The 16,138-nt window shown below is 38.8% G+C and overlaps 1 protein-coding gene across 4 annotated transcripts; it reads right to left on the bottom strand.

Moving 5' to 3' along the window:
* Nucleotides 1–81: 81 nt before the first annotated feature.
* On the bottom strand, nt 82–15,978 carry pbrm1l (polybromo 1, like). Of its 4 annotated transcripts, none has more exons than XM_067460268.1 (30): nt 15,865–15,978; nt 14,946–15,091; nt 14,732–14,829; nt 13,598–13,745; nt 13,276–13,428; nt 13,065–13,181; nt 12,842–12,910; nt 12,507–12,605; nt 11,543–11,628; nt 11,371–11,462; nt 11,005–11,212; nt 10,767–10,908; nt 10,582–10,664; nt 10,164–10,443; nt 9,430–9,535; nt 8,662–9,325; nt 7,534–7,745; nt 7,222–7,416; nt 6,900–7,057; nt 6,304–6,546; nt 6,064–6,209; nt 5,801–5,958; nt 5,076–5,259; nt 4,707–4,914; nt 4,393–4,591; nt 3,859–4,035; nt 3,011–3,169; nt 2,392–2,459; nt 2,095–2,299; nt 82–848 (listed from the first exon to the last, which is right to left on the bottom strand). In XM_067460268.1, the coding sequence occupies exons 2-30, from the start codon at nt 15,078–15,080 to the stop codon at nt 685–687; spliced, it is 4,956 nt and encodes a 1,651-aa protein (XP_067316369.1). In that variant the 5' UTR covers nt 15,081–15,091; nt 15,865–15,978; the 3' UTR covers nt 82–684. The 4 variants fall into 4 exon arrangements, with proteins under 4 accessions (XP_067316369.1, XP_067316371.1, XP_067316370.1 ...); XM_067460270.1 differs by having other exon boundaries at nt 3,943–4,035; XM_067460269.1 differs by having other exon boundaries at nt 15,655–15,960.
* Between the last annotated feature and the right edge of the window lie 160 nt (nt 15,979–16,138).

Below are 16,138 nucleotides of genomic sequence, written 5' to 3'. Positions count from 1 at the left end.
GGCGGGCCTTGTGTTAGTGGTGGTGGGTGGAGGGGCTTGTAACTCAATCTTCTCACAAACATGTTTTGGACATGCTTGAAGTACACTTTAAAATGCTGTTTATTGGTGAAATTTACACAATTTTGTCATTTTATTGCAATAGTGTTCAATAAGCATTGCAGAACAGAGAATTTATCACAGACCTTTTCATATGTACACAATGAAAAAATAACAAATTACATTATCATTAAAATAAAGAGGAACTCAGCTTATTTTTCCTCTGTATAAAAAGAAAATGCTACTGTGATCTTTTACAACGCTTGCCCATTTGAAGCCTTTGTATAGAGTGTTCAAAGCCAGAGAACTTTGTGAGGATCGGTGATACCATTGTTTGAGAAATATAAAATTCATAAACTCAACCAGAATTCATCTAAAGTAACAGTCAAAGTGAAATTTCAAATCCATTTCAGTAGTTGCTTCATGAGTGAATTCATTCCAGTGCGTCATACGTACCTAAAGAGTTGGCTAAAAACTTTATTTGTTCACACATGTGCACACAACTAGGAGATATAATTATTGCTCAAGCATTTCTGACAGTACATAATACTTTATCACATTGATAAAGAGTCATGATAGGAAAGATTTGGTAGGACAATAGTCTTGCATAAATTAAGAGTCCTGAGAATTGGCAGCTAAAACTAAAGTTTAAAGATTGTACGCCTGTCGGATGTTAAGCGTGTCTTTCATCATCAGGTCTCGGAGTCTCCACAATGCGTCGGCCATCGTGGTGTGAGCGCCCTTGCTTTTCAGCCAGTGAGTAGGGAGACGGCTCTCCTGCTCCCTGGTGAGCCGACAGTCTTTTCTTTGTGCTAAAGGAATGACAATCAGAAAGAATCATTCAAAGATGTTTTTGGCTTTAACATCACAGAAGTCATTTACAAAAGTCTGACAGTCAAAGAAAATGATCATTTAAAGCTGCAGTCCATAAGTTTTGCCCCTTTGTTGCAAATTATTATTATTGTTATACTTTGTTCTTAAAATTGTTAAATGTCAACAACATCAGCTTTATTTAGTGTGTATTAGCATTGCCTGCAGATTTCAATTTCTCTACAGTCGTAATCTATTTCTTTTGAGTACAGGTGAAACTCCAGTTGTCACTGATGATGGCTGAACTTTGGAACTTTCTGGATTACAATTTGCCATTAAAACAATAAGTTTTATAAGTAATTCTTCGAACTTCTGTGAGGAAAGACTAAATGATCCGCCACCTGCAGAATGCGAGCCGGGTCTCCTCCTTTATGTATAGACGTGACGTAAATGATGAAAAGACGAACAGAGCCATGCTTAAATTTTCCAGCAGAAAGCTACCAGTACCGCTCTAATTATAAAACATTTTTACAAGCTTACCGTTCGGCTAATCGGGCTAAGGTAGGGAGACAGTTTTGAAGGCTGGTTATGTACTCATCAAAATCGTACTGTAATTGATTTCGGATCATTTTAACAAAAACAAAAAACAAAACAAAAAGGTATGGACTGCAGCTTTAAATGACTTATATATTAATTGTTATATTATGAATTATATGAGGGGGAAAAAATGCTACAAAAGGAACATTTTTTCATGAAAAAAAAAACCTAATTTGAACAATTGCTTTACAATGACCATTCTTTTGCAAGGCAAAATATATAATTTCCCTTTTAACTTGATATACAATACCAAAAAATTCAGTAAAACTTCACAATATTTTTTTATTTTAATATATTTTAAAATGCAATTTATTCCTGTTATAGCAAAGCTGCATTTTCAGCTTCATTACTCAAGTCTTCAATGTCACTCACATGATCATTCTAATTTGCAGTGCAAGAAATGCTTATTATTATTATCAATGCTAAAAAAAGTTGTGCTGTTTGTTTGTATTTTGTGTGTGTATTTAAACTTATTAAAAAAATCTGGATTCTATGATAAAAAGAAAGTTCAAAAGAAGAGCATTTCTTTGACATAGGATTCTTTTGTAACATTATGATGCCAATTATTATCAATTTAATGCATCCAGGCTGAATAAAACAATTACTTTTTTATTTTATAAAAACTCAAATTTCTATGCAAATAATTTTTACCCTTAAGGCTCTGGTCCCACTTGCTAATGGTGGAGGATTCAGCACTGAGGCCCTCGATGTACTTCAGATAAGCCTCTGAGTGCAAAAGACGCTGGGGTTTTGGAGGTGGGGCGACAAACATAGGCGGGGTTGGATGCTGCTGGCCTGGTTGACCTGGACCTGGATATGGTGGTGGAGCTTGTTGTCCTGGCCCATATCCACCCATCTGAAAGGACAAAGAGAGAAGTAAAGACTGAGATTACAAACTGCCTCTCCTTTAAGTGTCACTAGTGAAAGCTGCATGAATATGTTCTTCACCTGCATGCCATAATGGTTTCCAGGACCAGGACTTCCAGCCATACCGTTCATTCCTGGGCCCATCACACCTGAGAAGGAAAAGTCTTTAATATAGAAATGCTATATGACTCCACAAAAGTTTAAATTTTACCATTAATAAATAAGGTTTTAAATAATGTGCAGATTGAATTAATTATATTATAAAATATATAATACATTAATGACTAATATATAAATTCATATTGTTTGTATTAGTTACATTTTCCCTAAACAAATGGTGTTTCTATAAAAGACAGATTCTGAGAGTAGAAAATTAGAAAATTAAATTAAGAAAATATGGAGAAAATGGAAGTAAAAAAAACATTAGCATGTTAGTGGTGTTGTGTGATTATTTCCACCCTACGAATTAGATATAACTAAAATTAGATCATGCAGAAATACAGATATTATCTAGTGATACAAAGCATTTCTTCATTCACTGAAACAAATGTACAAAAATTGGCTCCATTTCAAAACAAATAGCTTGCTCGTTTTTGGAAAAAAGCAAGAAAAAAACAAGATTTCCTATATTTTCAATTGGGATTGGAGCTGGTCAGAAGATCTTGAGGTGGGATTTCTGATTAATCAGGGTGCTTCTTACCCGGATGTGGCATACCAGGGTACCCGGCCATGCCTGGTAGAAGGAAGGGGTGGGAAGGCAGCTGGGGCACCCCCATAGGATGAGGTGGTGTGCCACCCATGCCCATCATGCCCTCAGGAGGACACTGCATGTAGGGTGGGCCATAATTTCCCATCATGCCTTGGGTGAGGAGGAGATAGCACAAAAGATCCATGCATCGATGACATGCAGCTGACTAAAGTCATGCAACTACAATATAACCGTCATATCAATGTCAAAGAAAGTGTGAGGTTTACAAGTGTGAATATTTAACCCCTGGTTTTACAGACCCCTGGTTCAACCCCTGGTTTCTTAAGCCTAGTCCCAGACTAAAATGCATGTTTGACATATCTTAAAACATGTCAGTGCCATGGTTTTGTCTCGAGATGCACACCAGTAACGTTTTTTTTCTAAGGCACATTTATAAAAGCTACTTAAATATACTGAATGTACTAAGCCTAATGCTTAATCTAAGCCCTGTCTGTGAAACCAGGCCTAAATGTGGTTAATTTAAGCATGTAAAAAAGAGCTCTAAATGTTTACTGGTTAATAAAAAAAGGTTGTCATGCAAAAAGAAAAAGAAAAGAATGTGGCAATACTTCAAAAAAGCAAAGAAAAAAAATAAGCAAACTTGCATACAAACCAAAGACATTTAATAAAATGAACTGGACCAGAACTAATGGGGCACATTGTTGGTATGGGAAAGATGATTTGAGTGACATGAATGATGAATTGAGGTATTAGGTGGTTCAAATGGATGAGAATTGTTGGAGGGTGCCCGGACGCTGCATCGGTCTCTTTCAGCAAGAGTGGGGGAGATTTGGCGTTACCTGGCACAGGTGGCATGGCCTGGTTTAGAATTCCCATAGCGCTTAGGGGAGGTACCACCCCGATCATTGTGCCGACTGGGGTACCTGCTCTTGGGGATGCCGCCTGCTGCTGCTGCTGATGTTGCTGCTGAAGGACCCTCTCCCGTTCCTGCTGCTCTACCAGTTTAGCTGCCCGTTCTGGAAAAACATTTATAATTGAATTACAGATTCTTCTGTATGCATAAATTTGCCATACAGATATAGTCAGCAAAGCATTATACATTTTTTAGCAAAATATCCTGAGTTACCATGGCTACTTGTTCATTTATATAGGAAATATGTAATTACCAACTGCAGGCTATTTTAAAGAAAGAAATATTTAGAATCTGCAAAGAAATGTCTGATATGGAGACGATCAAAAATCAAATGCTTATATTGCGACTGAATTGGTTCCATTATTCTAAGTCTTGTAAAAATGTTTTGCTTTATTTGAGTATGACTGAATATTTATCTAAATAGAAATAGCAACCTCTCAAAAAGTTGTTGAAGATGTACCTTCATATTCCACCTTCTTAGTAGCTTCCAGGTTCCTCCATTCTGTGCCCACCAGTCGGCTCAGCTCTCCAAAGGAGAAATCAGGATGACGAGCCTTTATAATGGACCTAACTTCACTGCTGAACAAGATGTAGCCGCTCATGTTGATCTTGCGCTTGGCTCCTTCCTTTTTGGACATGCCCTTTATCTTTGGCGTGGACTGTGCATAGCAAACAGGGGTGTAAAGAAAATAACAGCTACTGTTAAATATGAAAATGGTGTGCTATGGGGAATAAAAGTTGGGCAATGGCAGACTTTTAGGGAGTATGGAGTACCTGTGGGGGTGTATAAGGCATATCCATGTCACTTGTTGTGGATGCCTGACTGGGTGGCATTGAGGGCGTCGCTGCTGCTTCATCGTCATCTTCATCCAGGTCATCCATATCTTCATCCAGATCCTCCATGTCTGCAAACTTAGCCTCTAGCTCCTCAATCTTCTTATCCAGCAGGGGAGATGGCACCTTCTGAGGCACGATGGGTTTCCTGAAAATTAATTTAAAGGTAGTTAGTGGCCAATCAATTATTTTTGCCAACAGCAACAAGACATACTTAAAGCACTCTTAAATAATCTCTTCGTATTCTATAAACACACTCTGGCTATGTGATACTTCCCATTAAAAGAAAGGTAGGAAAGTAAAATGCACCTAAAGTAGAAGACCTCATCATCAACCACTTTGGCTGAGATGGAAAAACGTTTAAGTGCTTTAAACTTCTTCATCTGCTTTTCACTCTCAATGTAGCGACTCTCAAACAGGAGCACGTCTTCCTCTGGACACTCAGTTGGCCTACAGGACAGGAAGTCCTTAAAAGAAGAGACCACACATTTCCCTGTAAAAAAATAAAATGACAAAGATTTAAAACTTGGTCTATAGTAAGTTTTCAAATAGAGATTTTTAAGAGAAAAGGTAAGGAACTGAGGAATTAAAATGAAAATGTTCAAGCACTTTATCAGCTGTATAAATCCTATTTGTGGCCAAGCACACTCTTACAAGTGTCAATATGATGAATTTGCTACTGGAACTGCAATAATTTATTTCACTTGGCTGATTTTTGTTCTTTTCTCAAGCCAAGTGATCCCTCACTGATTCAATTATGTGTTCAGGGTTCTGAGGTGGTTAGTCTTATACCATAAAATCAATGCAGACATCCACAATAGGTAGGTCTTAATTGTATTTCCAGTCTTAATAAAATGAAAAGTCATTCTGATCCCAGAGGCACCAGCATGTGAGAAGTATGGTTGGCAAAATTTCTTCATAACAGCTTGACCACCCACAGTTTGGTGGGCTATGGGTTGTGGATGGACAGCAATCTGATATAAAACTAGGATTCCATTACAATTAGAACGAATTCATTCACTTGGTGCCCATACCCAAGATGCAGGTCATAGGACAGGTCTCCTCCAGGTTGCTGAGGAACACTTCACGTTTGTAGAACATCTTTGTTGGCTCATGTTCCGTTTCCTCAGGGTGGATGAAAATTGGTCCAAAGAAGAATGCCGCTCCATCCCGCAGCCACATCTTCTCGATCCTGTCCGTGAAAAGCATAACAACTCGGTCTATTGCTGTAGACTTACATTGCTGTCAAAGCTTTCTGGTTAAGTAATTTGGGTAAAATAAGCATGATTTTGCCCACCTGCCAACTCGTGGTCGCACCAGCCCATGGGAGCGTATGTAGACACAGTCACCCACTTTAAGCCACATGTCATTGTAGTGGAGCTGTTCAAAGTACTGGCAACCTGGCTCCCCATTGGCTACTTCAACTGGAACGTCTTCTCGTTCCTGTGTAAAGTACAAAAATAATTAAAGTTACATGCTACATTAAAATTAAATAAGAATCAAGTAAGAACTGTACTCAAAAATCAATCCTTTATACCTTCTCGATGAAGCCACCACTCTCTCCATCAGGAAGATCAGCAACTTTGTCTTTTGCACTGACAAACATGGAGGCAACTCTGACTACAGGTAAAGGAACCTCCCGAGAGACTAGGTTGACAGAGTTTGCTGGCATTGACCATATCTTGATCTTTTTAAAGGTTTTGGTCCTGGCAGTGTAGCGGGATTCACAGACATAGACATCTTCAGGTTTAAAGCCTTCTGGTTGCAACTTAAAATACTCCTAATGAAAAAATTATAAACCATATTCAAGAGACTCGCACCCATGCTCAACTTCTATATACCCGAATCATTAACAACATGTATTCTTATTTCACATAGCCCAACGTCTGTGCCTTAATTTATTTTTAGATTCATTAATAATACATTGTTAGCTAACGGTGTGCTTTGTATATGTACATTTCTGAAATACATAACTTGGACACAGTCTCCTCTGATAACAAACCACTTTAAATTATAATGTAATTACATGCATTTTCTGTGAAGCTGCTTTGAAACTTTATATATTGTGAAAAGAGTCTTGACTGTGAAACTGGGGATAAACTTAATAATTAATTATTGGCTTATGTTACTCACCTTTACAAATAACACAACACATTTCCCCAAGATCTTGCTGAAAGGCACACGGTTGTAATAGTCGCTCTTGAACACCTCCTTTTCCAGGAACTTACGAGTGGCCAGATGAAATGTTTCTCCTGGACGATAAAACCAACATCCATACATCCACTGCTCACCTGCAGAAGACAAACATCCAATTGTTAATGGGATGATAAATTGGGCATGCAACTGGGATGATTTAACAGAAATATATAATTATGTGTTTGACACCAAATCAAGGTGATACATCAACAAAAAAGCAATAGAGATAGGAGCAATAGGAGCAGTAATAAAGACACACCAGCTTCATCCTTCCAGAGTTTCTCAATGCAAACAATGTGGGGCTGCAAATTCGCTTCTGAAGGCTGAACATATACACAGTCGCCAACGCTGTAGGTGTTGTTCTCAAAACTGCAGTCCTGACTATATGAGCTTTGAGGTCCTGACGGCCACTGGCTTCCTGCAGGACCCTCTACTTTGTCCTCTTCTGGAAGTGCTAAAAATGATAAAAGCAAAGTGCACATTAGTACACTTCAATATTAAGGACTCACTTCAGCAGCAATACTTTAAAAAGTATCCTAGGGTGTTAGAATGCTAGAATCAATTTTGAAACCTTTTTTGTCTTCCTCCCGTTTCAGCCGATCTTCCTCAATTTCTTGGGGCAGTTTCTCTCGCTTCTCTTGATCTATGTCGGCATGCAGATGTTTGGATGTATAGCTCAGTGCTGGGGTAAGCAATAGTTCACCATTCTTGCATAGTTCGTCACGGATCTTCACAAAGAAATATTGCAACTCCACAGAATCCTCAAAGATCTCAGAATCGGTCCTGAAAACACACAACAGCTGTTATGAAATCTTAGATTACCTTTTCTATGTTGTATTCATATTGACTCTACCATTAAACTTCCTAAGATTCCTCATTCCTCTGACCTCAAGAGAGGCTCTTGCGACTAACGCTAGACGTTGCAGCCTTAAAGGCTGATTTATACTTCTGCTTTGGACCTACGTCGTATCCTCTATGCCGCAAGTTATGCGTTGGTTTTCATTTATACTTGTGTTGTTGTCCACGGGCATGTTGATGGTAACCCCAAGTCTCAAGGCAAAAGAAGAAGAAGTGACTTGTTTACAAATTCATTGAATGCACCCAAAGTATCAGCAGTGATGGCGGCAGATAGCGGCTTTTCTTGAACCTTGAGTAGGGCTGGGACGGTATGGATTTTTTTTAACCGCGGTTAAAAAGCAAGAAATTCCCGCGGTTCAGCAGTAAACCGCTTTTAAAAATTTAAATTAAAAAAAGATGTGCAACCTGTTGCGCGTTTTGTTGTGAGTGTGACACACATATTTATCTTTTTCTCTGTAAATAAATTGAGAGTAACTGTAAATTATAACTAATGTATATATGCTATTTTAAATACTGTGCTGTATTCCAGATATATATATAGCCTACGTTTATGAAATACACAGCCTACGGCATAGCTACGGCATACACTTGACGCAGAAGTATAAATTGGGCTTTAGCCTTCTTGTTAGAGCGTCCGACTCTCATGCCGGCAGACCCGGGTTTGAGTCCTGCTTGGAGTGGGTGGTTTGAACAAGAGGGGTTACAGATAAATAGAGTAATTTTACAGGCAATTTTATTGAAAGCGGCATACAGACATTACCATAATTTGGGGCTGAATGAATCAGAATAGAATTGTTTCCTTAATGACGATAAGAAAAGCATCACACTCTTCACTGCTTACCTGTTGAGACGTCTTGCTTTCTCCAGTACCTCAAACACATGCTCCTGGAACACGTCCAGTCTCCTGTAGCGGCCGCGGTCAACATTATTACGAATAATCTCTAAAGTGAGGGGTGGGTCCTCCGGGTTAGCGGGGTCAATGGCAGGCACTTCTGCCAAAGAGTCACTATAGCAGCGTCCCTCGTCATCCTGGTGCCCCATCATTGAAACGAAGAGGTTACGGATGAGCTCACGCACAAGAGAGGCAACCGACAATCCACCCAGTCCACCATCATCTCCATTCTCTTCATCCTCAATTCGTCGACGGGCATCCAGAAAGGCCCGGTGGAGCAGCAACGCATCACGGTATATTAGAGACTCAGGCTCATTGTAGGTGCAGGCGTTGTTAAACATAAGGATGAAATCTTCTGCCAGTGAGTCGACGTCTTGGTACCGCCCCTGTACCATGTAGCTACGTATACGCTCCATGTCAATGGGACGTTTAATGGCAGCATAATAGTCAGGCAGCTCAGAACGTGATGGCAGACGCAGGAAAACGGTGCTGAGACGTCGACCACGATTGTCAGTGAAATTGCGCACAGCTTCGTAGATATCAGTAAGCTTCTGCTGGAGTGGTGTGGTCTGTGTACGAGCCTTTTTAGGGGAGGCTGCAGCTCCACTACGGCCTTTAAAAAAAAGAGAAGTATTTATTAAAAAAAATTGTATTTAAGATTTGAGTCTCCATTCACATATTTGCATTAAAGTGTAAAATATTTGCCAAAAAACATACGAAGCTTGAGTTTGGGAGAGCCAACGTCATCTTCCTCAGGGGCAGGGCCAAGCTCTTTCTGTTTATCCTTTAAAATTTTCTCCAATACATTTGAATCATTATAAACCTAAAGGTAAAAAAAAAGGTATTAACAAAGATAAACTTTAAATTATTAGGTATATTATATTTTAGGATTATATAAGAGTTTGAATCCATATGAGTAAATAATGACAATATTCTTTTTCGGATTAACTTCTTTTAACATCTGCACACATCTCTCTTATCACAGACATATTTGCAAGAGATAAGAATAAGCCCTTAATGATGCAATGCTATACAAAATGTTTAGTAGTTAAGCTGTGTTTTGGCAAAGCTGAATTTTTTTTAGCATCATTACTCCAGTCTTCAGAAAGCATTCTGATACGCTGATTTAGTGCTCAAGAAACATTTATCATCATCACCGTTGAAAACAGTTGGGCTGCTGAATATTTTTGTGGAAAACTTTTCGGATTTCTCTGATGAATAGAAAGTTCAAAAGAACAGAATTTATACAAAATAGGTTTTTTGTAACATTAAAAATGTATTTACTGTAACTTTTGATCAATTTAATGCACTCTTGCATAAAAGTATTTATTTCCTTCTTGAAAAAAATCTTGCTGACTTCAAAATTTTGATTGGTAGTGTATTAAAGTTGATATAAAGTTTTATAACAAAGATGACAAAGCATTCAGTTTGAGTAAAGTCATAATGCCCACCTGAGATCCTTCCTCATTATAGTGGCGGGCATTGCGAAACATAAGCTTCATGTCATCCATAAGTGCATCCTCGTTGTTATAACGCTCAGTGCGGATATTGTTCTCGATGGTACGCAGGTCTATTGGATCTTGGATGATCTGGTAGTAGTCTGGGTAGTCCTTTTTAGAGGGCTTAACCATGAAGAGGTCACAGAGGCGCCGTCCAGAGCCTGTCTCACGTGCCTCGGTCACTGCAGAATACAGCGTCTTCATTCGGTTTTTCTTGGTGTTCTTCTTGTGGCTGTTATATTATGGCAGCAAAAAGAAAAGAATACTAAAATGATTTTTAATTAATGATTACAAGTCATCAAAATCAAGTTGATAAAAGTTATACACATGATGAAATCCCCAAAAAAAGACACAAAAAAACAAAAATCACCTTTTTCTTTTACCACTTCCTACATCAGAATTTGCAGTAGAGACATCTCCTTCATCATCATCGCGATGCTCTCTTTTCTTTTGCTAGACACAAATTCAACCCAAAGAATTAGCCCTCATTTTCTAATTCCTCAGTTAGCTCATTGGCTTGTGGAACAAAAAAGTTTATTTATCAAGCAAACTGACCTGGATTATTTGCTGTAACCGATGAGCACGTTTGTATATGGTGGAGTTGGGCATGTTGTAGCGCTTAGCATTCTCAAACATGAGTGCAAGGTCAGCCTCAATCTGTTCGACTCCATCATAATCTCCATTCTTCATTTTATCCCTATAAGAAATGTTAAACATGGAAAGAGTGTGTAAACTTGACTTTTTTTACCTTTAAGATTCAAATAAACAGATATATCATGTGTGCTATCCACACCTGATCTGTTGTAGGGAGATGGGGTTTTTGATCTGATGGTAGTAGTCTGGGTATTCCCGTCTCGTGGGCAGTTGGAGGAACGGTTCAGCGAGGAGCTTCCCCTGAACACTTCGTGCTCCTCGCACTGACTGGTACAACTGGAGGATTGGGTCACCTGCACTTAGACCACAATCAGCCTCTGTTTCTCCAGTGTCAAAACGCACAGTGCCTGAGACAGAGTATAAGAACAGACAAAGGTACTTCAAAAGAACAGTCCTTGAGACATATTCAGTTGAGACCTTGCCAATGTATTTTTGCAGTCTCTCTCAAATAGATTGCTAAAGAGTAATCATAGAAAATGGATGTCTATGAACTATGCATATGTACCTGTGAGAATGGAGTCTTCATCACTTTCAGATCCAGCTTGAAGAGACATAGTGATGGCAGAAAGGCGGTCACCCTGAGCAGACCTCCGGTTTCTAGCAAAACACATACAAAATGTGTTACACACTATAGCATGCCTCTTCAAAGCAACCAGTTTTACAAAAACAGGACATACCTAATACGGAGGCTGGATTTAGTCGGTTCAGCCTGTTCAATCTCGGTCTTTCTCTGGGAAAATACCTTCTTAATTGTGTTTGCATCCTTTAGAAAGATAAAATGATTTTGTTATATCAAAATATACACTTTTGCTGCCAAAAATGCCCTGACCTGTCAGGGCATGGGCTCTACTAGACCCCTGAAGGAGTGCTGTGGTAATCGGGCACCAAGATGTTAGCAGCTGATCCTTTAGGTCCTGTATGTTGCGAGGTGGGGCCTCCATGGATAGGACTTGTTTGTTCAGCACATCCCACAGATGCTTGATTGGATTGAGATCTGGGGAATTTTGTGGCCAAGTCAACACTTCAAACTATTCCTTTACCATTTCTGCTTTGTGGCAGGGCACATTATCCTGCTGAAAGAGGCCACAGCCACAAGGGAATACAGTTTCCATGAAAGGGTGTACATGGTCTGCAACAATACTTAGGTAAGGTGGTATCTATCAAAGAAAGTAACATCTACATGGATGGCAGGAGGACCCAAGGACTCACATCTCAACATTGTCCAAGCATCACACTGTCTCTGCCAGCTTGCCTTCTTCCCATAGTGCATCCTTGTGCCATGTGTTCCCCAGGTTAACGATACATATACACCCAGCCACCATCCGCAATGAACAATGAGCTGGACAGCTTTTGATAGATACTGACCACTGCAGACCAGAAACACCCCACAAGAGCTGCAGTTTTGGAGATGCACTGATCCAGTCCTCTAGCCATCACAATTTGGCCATTGTCAAACACGCTCAAATTCTCAAAAATAATTTTTCCTGCTTCTAACACATCAACTTTGAGGAATTTTTTTTCACTTGCTGCCTAAATATATCACACCGACTAACAGGTGCCGGTCATCTGTCAGTGGTCATAATGTTATGACTGATAGGTGTATGTGATGGATAGACAACAAGAGTACACAAGAACACAAACCTTGAAAACTTGTGACCCTGGCTCATTGTAGGTTTTGGCATTTTTCGTCAAAAGATCAATGTCCTTGGCCATGGCACTGATGGATTTGTAATTTCCTGCCTACAATAGAACAAAACATTGCTATAAAGAAGCCAAGACGTTATAAATTTTATAAAAAGACTCTGAAATGTACTCCATATTATTATATAATATATTATACAATTTTGACAGATATATTACATCAACAGCCTCTAATCGTAATTCCACGGTTGAAATTATTTGAACAGCTCCAAATATGTACCACTGCACATTTCTACTGCTATAGTGCACTTGTATGCTTTCAAAGCCTCACATACCTGTATCCTTTGAGCCACAGTGCGCAGATCTATTGGTTCTTTTATTACAGCATAGTAGTCTGGATAATGCTGGAAAGGAAGGAATGGGCAAAAGGAGGAATGAATCAATGAAAGTAAAGCACTTTAACAGTAAAGAGGAACTTAAGTCAGTTTTGATTATTATAAATATTAGTTATAATAAACTAGTATCCACACTAAGGAAGTGCACAAACTTGGGTCTTACCAATTTGGAGGGAAGTTTTTGGAAGAGCTCACTAACAAGCCTCCCTGAGGAATCAGTGCATGAAACAACGGCCTCCAAGAGCTGTTCCAGTATGGCTTTTAGATAGCTTGGAGGTCTCTGTTGAGCAAAGATGCACAGAGGGGAAAGAAATGATATCAATTTGGATGTGCACAGAAATAAAACTACTTAACATTCACAAACAGGTCTTTACCTCCTCCTCAATGGAAGCACTGGGGTTCTCAACATCATCCCCTTCCTCATCATCATCGGCATCCTCTCCTTCCCCTCCCTGCAGCAGTTCATTCTTGGTGGACAGGAAGACATTCAAAAGCCTAGAGGCAGCTCTATACTCTGCACTGTCAGCCTGTTGTAAGAGACCCACAAGTATGTTAGCATTTCTGAGTTGACGGCGGCTGTGATGCGTGAAATGATCCATGGCTAATCAGCGGTCAAACATAATGGACAGAGAGTGCTGATTCAAGTTTCAGAAACTTCAATGTTAAATGCACTTAAATATGTAAATGAAAACTCACCTGATAGTAAGCTTTGGCATTATTAATAAGCAGGTGAAAGTCAGCTGTGAACTGCTCTACATCCTGGTATTCTTCTGCCCTGAGCTTCTGCTGTATCTTCATCATGTCTATGGGCTGACTCACCACTTCGTAATAGTCCGGCTGATTCCTAAAATGAGAAAAGGAGGAAGAGACGTTGGTGTCTATAAACTCATGATGCGTATGATTAATTTCACCACATTGTAAAAAAATTTTTTTTTAAAGAATTAAACAGTATAAAGTGTGATTACTATACATTTTTCTCTCTTTCTCTTTATTAACGCCTTGCGTTAACATATGGCTATGTTCATGGAGATCCAGGTTTAGTTATTCAACAATAAAGCTAAATACATTGTCAAAGATCAATTTTTTTTCTAAAAAACTTTAAGACCAAATTTGGATTTACTTGGTAAAAGTATCAACAGAATAAAACAGTCCGGCAAAATATGTTTAATGTACAGTGGATTCTGACAAGATGAACATCTTGGGGAACATACTTGATGCCTTTTTTTTTTTTGCAAGTACTATTTTGTCAAATGGATAGATCGGGCCGGTGTTATTTGAATGTTTAAAAAATAAAATAAAAAATGTTTTTATTTTTTATTTTAAAGTTTTCATAACTTTGTTGTGTGGTTTTTATGTCACACAACAACCCCCCTACCCAGGTATTCAGAGCAGTAGGATTATATAAAATATGTAACAAAAGTATACAAAATTGCAAAACATTCATTACATTGCTGTCTATGATGGCTCTGAAACCTCTCAGATATCATCAAAAATATCTTAATTTGTGTTCTAAAGATGAACGAAGGTCTTACGGGGTTGGAATGGCATGAGGGAGAGTAATTAATGACAGAACTAAAATATTTTTACTGGAGTAATATTTTTAATAGAGTAGCTGTAAGTACTTGATTTGTGTACTTCATCTACCACTATTTCAAGAAACAAAATTGTTTGTTCTGGTTAATGCTGACTATAATAAGGGATCAGATTCAGTTTTGTGGCTTTACGCCAAATAAAAAAAAGAAGAAGTGTAAAATAGTTATATTAAAAAAGTAGGTGTGTCCATACATTTGACTGGCAGAGCAAATTCAAAGAGAAGGAATATACTTGTACCTCCTCTTTGGTGCACGAACAAAGAGCTCACAGATCTGTCTGCCTTGGTCGTCTTTGTAATCTCTGACAGTGTTGTACAATTCATGGCACACAGCAATCTAGGTATAGACAGGATAAAGTCAAAGTCAAAAACCTGACAAGATCAGTGTTGTGATTTAAACTGAGTGCCAAAGCAAGCAGTTTGTTTGACTATGCTCAACTGCAATATACGCACTTGATCGACAGAAGGAGCCGTGGAAGCTCTCCTCCTCTTCCATCCAATGACTGGGGTGGATGAGGTGGCATCCTCAAAGTCTCCTCCGCTGGCACTGCTGGAGGGAGAGGTGGCTCGTCTTCTTTTGGAGCCCATTGAAATGGTACCTGTGATGACCCAAACATCCTTTTAGACACAGGGCTTCCACCAATTGACTAATAAATGTCCGTCCCTCACGGAAATCTTCAAAACTTAATTATTGAATTTGCGAAGTATGACAGGCGCAAATTCTTAGTATCTATACATTTATATGGTTTTACTTTATAGTGAACAAATGTGAACAGCAAGACAACAAATGTCCTGACATTCGAATGTGACAGTGCATTACTCAAAGAGAATATAAATATTTAAGAGTAAAACATAATTAGGAAATATTTTCATAATTTTAAAAGTGGTGTTATATGCCACTGTATTACTAAAATAATCAACTGTATATTTTGTAGATCACCACATATTTCCCATAGAAAATTATGTTTCAATGTCTATACGATCTACTGGTCATAAACAAACTACAGTTGACCTGTTTAAGGAAGGACAAAGGAAGCTTTGGGTATTAATTCATCACCCATGTTACTTATGCATTCTTTCATAGCAGGTTTGAAGTCCGCCTATAACGGAAGCTATTATGCTTTGAACTATAATATCTACAGTGTTGTGTGGAATAGCATACTTAGCCGCGTGCTAATCTTCCGGTAAACAATCCCTAAACGCCAACAGCCAATCGACGCCCCGTGTTTCAGTCAAACAAAAGAGCGGTCTCGAGGTGTGCTCCCGTACTCACTCACTTCCCAGAAAAGCGCACTTCGGTTTGTTATATTAATCTCGCTGAGGTTAACAACTGTATTCGTGAACAAACTGCTTTAGAAATACACTGACCTACCCGTATTAAAATCGCGACTTTATTGGCGAAGGAAGGATTTATCCTTCAGTAGCAACACAACGGCAACTGTTAGCCAGCAAGTACGATAGCTAACAAAGTCCCGCCCCCTTAGTGATACGATACCGGAAGTGGTTTTAAGAAGCTCCGCCTCACTTCCGAAAATGTATAATAATTAAAATATTGAATATTTACTCACGAAAAAACAAATGGAATTTGAGATAGAATAAGCATTTGTAGCATATTTAATTTTTTCTTTTATATTATTCTTTTATCC

This window comes from Pseudorasbora parva, chromosome 12 (assembly GCF_024679245.1).
Source record: "Pseudorasbora parva isolate DD20220531a chromosome 12, ASM2467924v1, whole genome shotgun sequence".
NCBI lineage: Eukaryota > Metazoa > Chordata > Actinopteri > Cypriniformes > Gobionidae > Pseudorasbora > Pseudorasbora parva.
The sequence above is the reverse complement of the archived record's forward strand: the minus strand, read 5'-3'. Positions and strand labels throughout refer to the sequence as shown.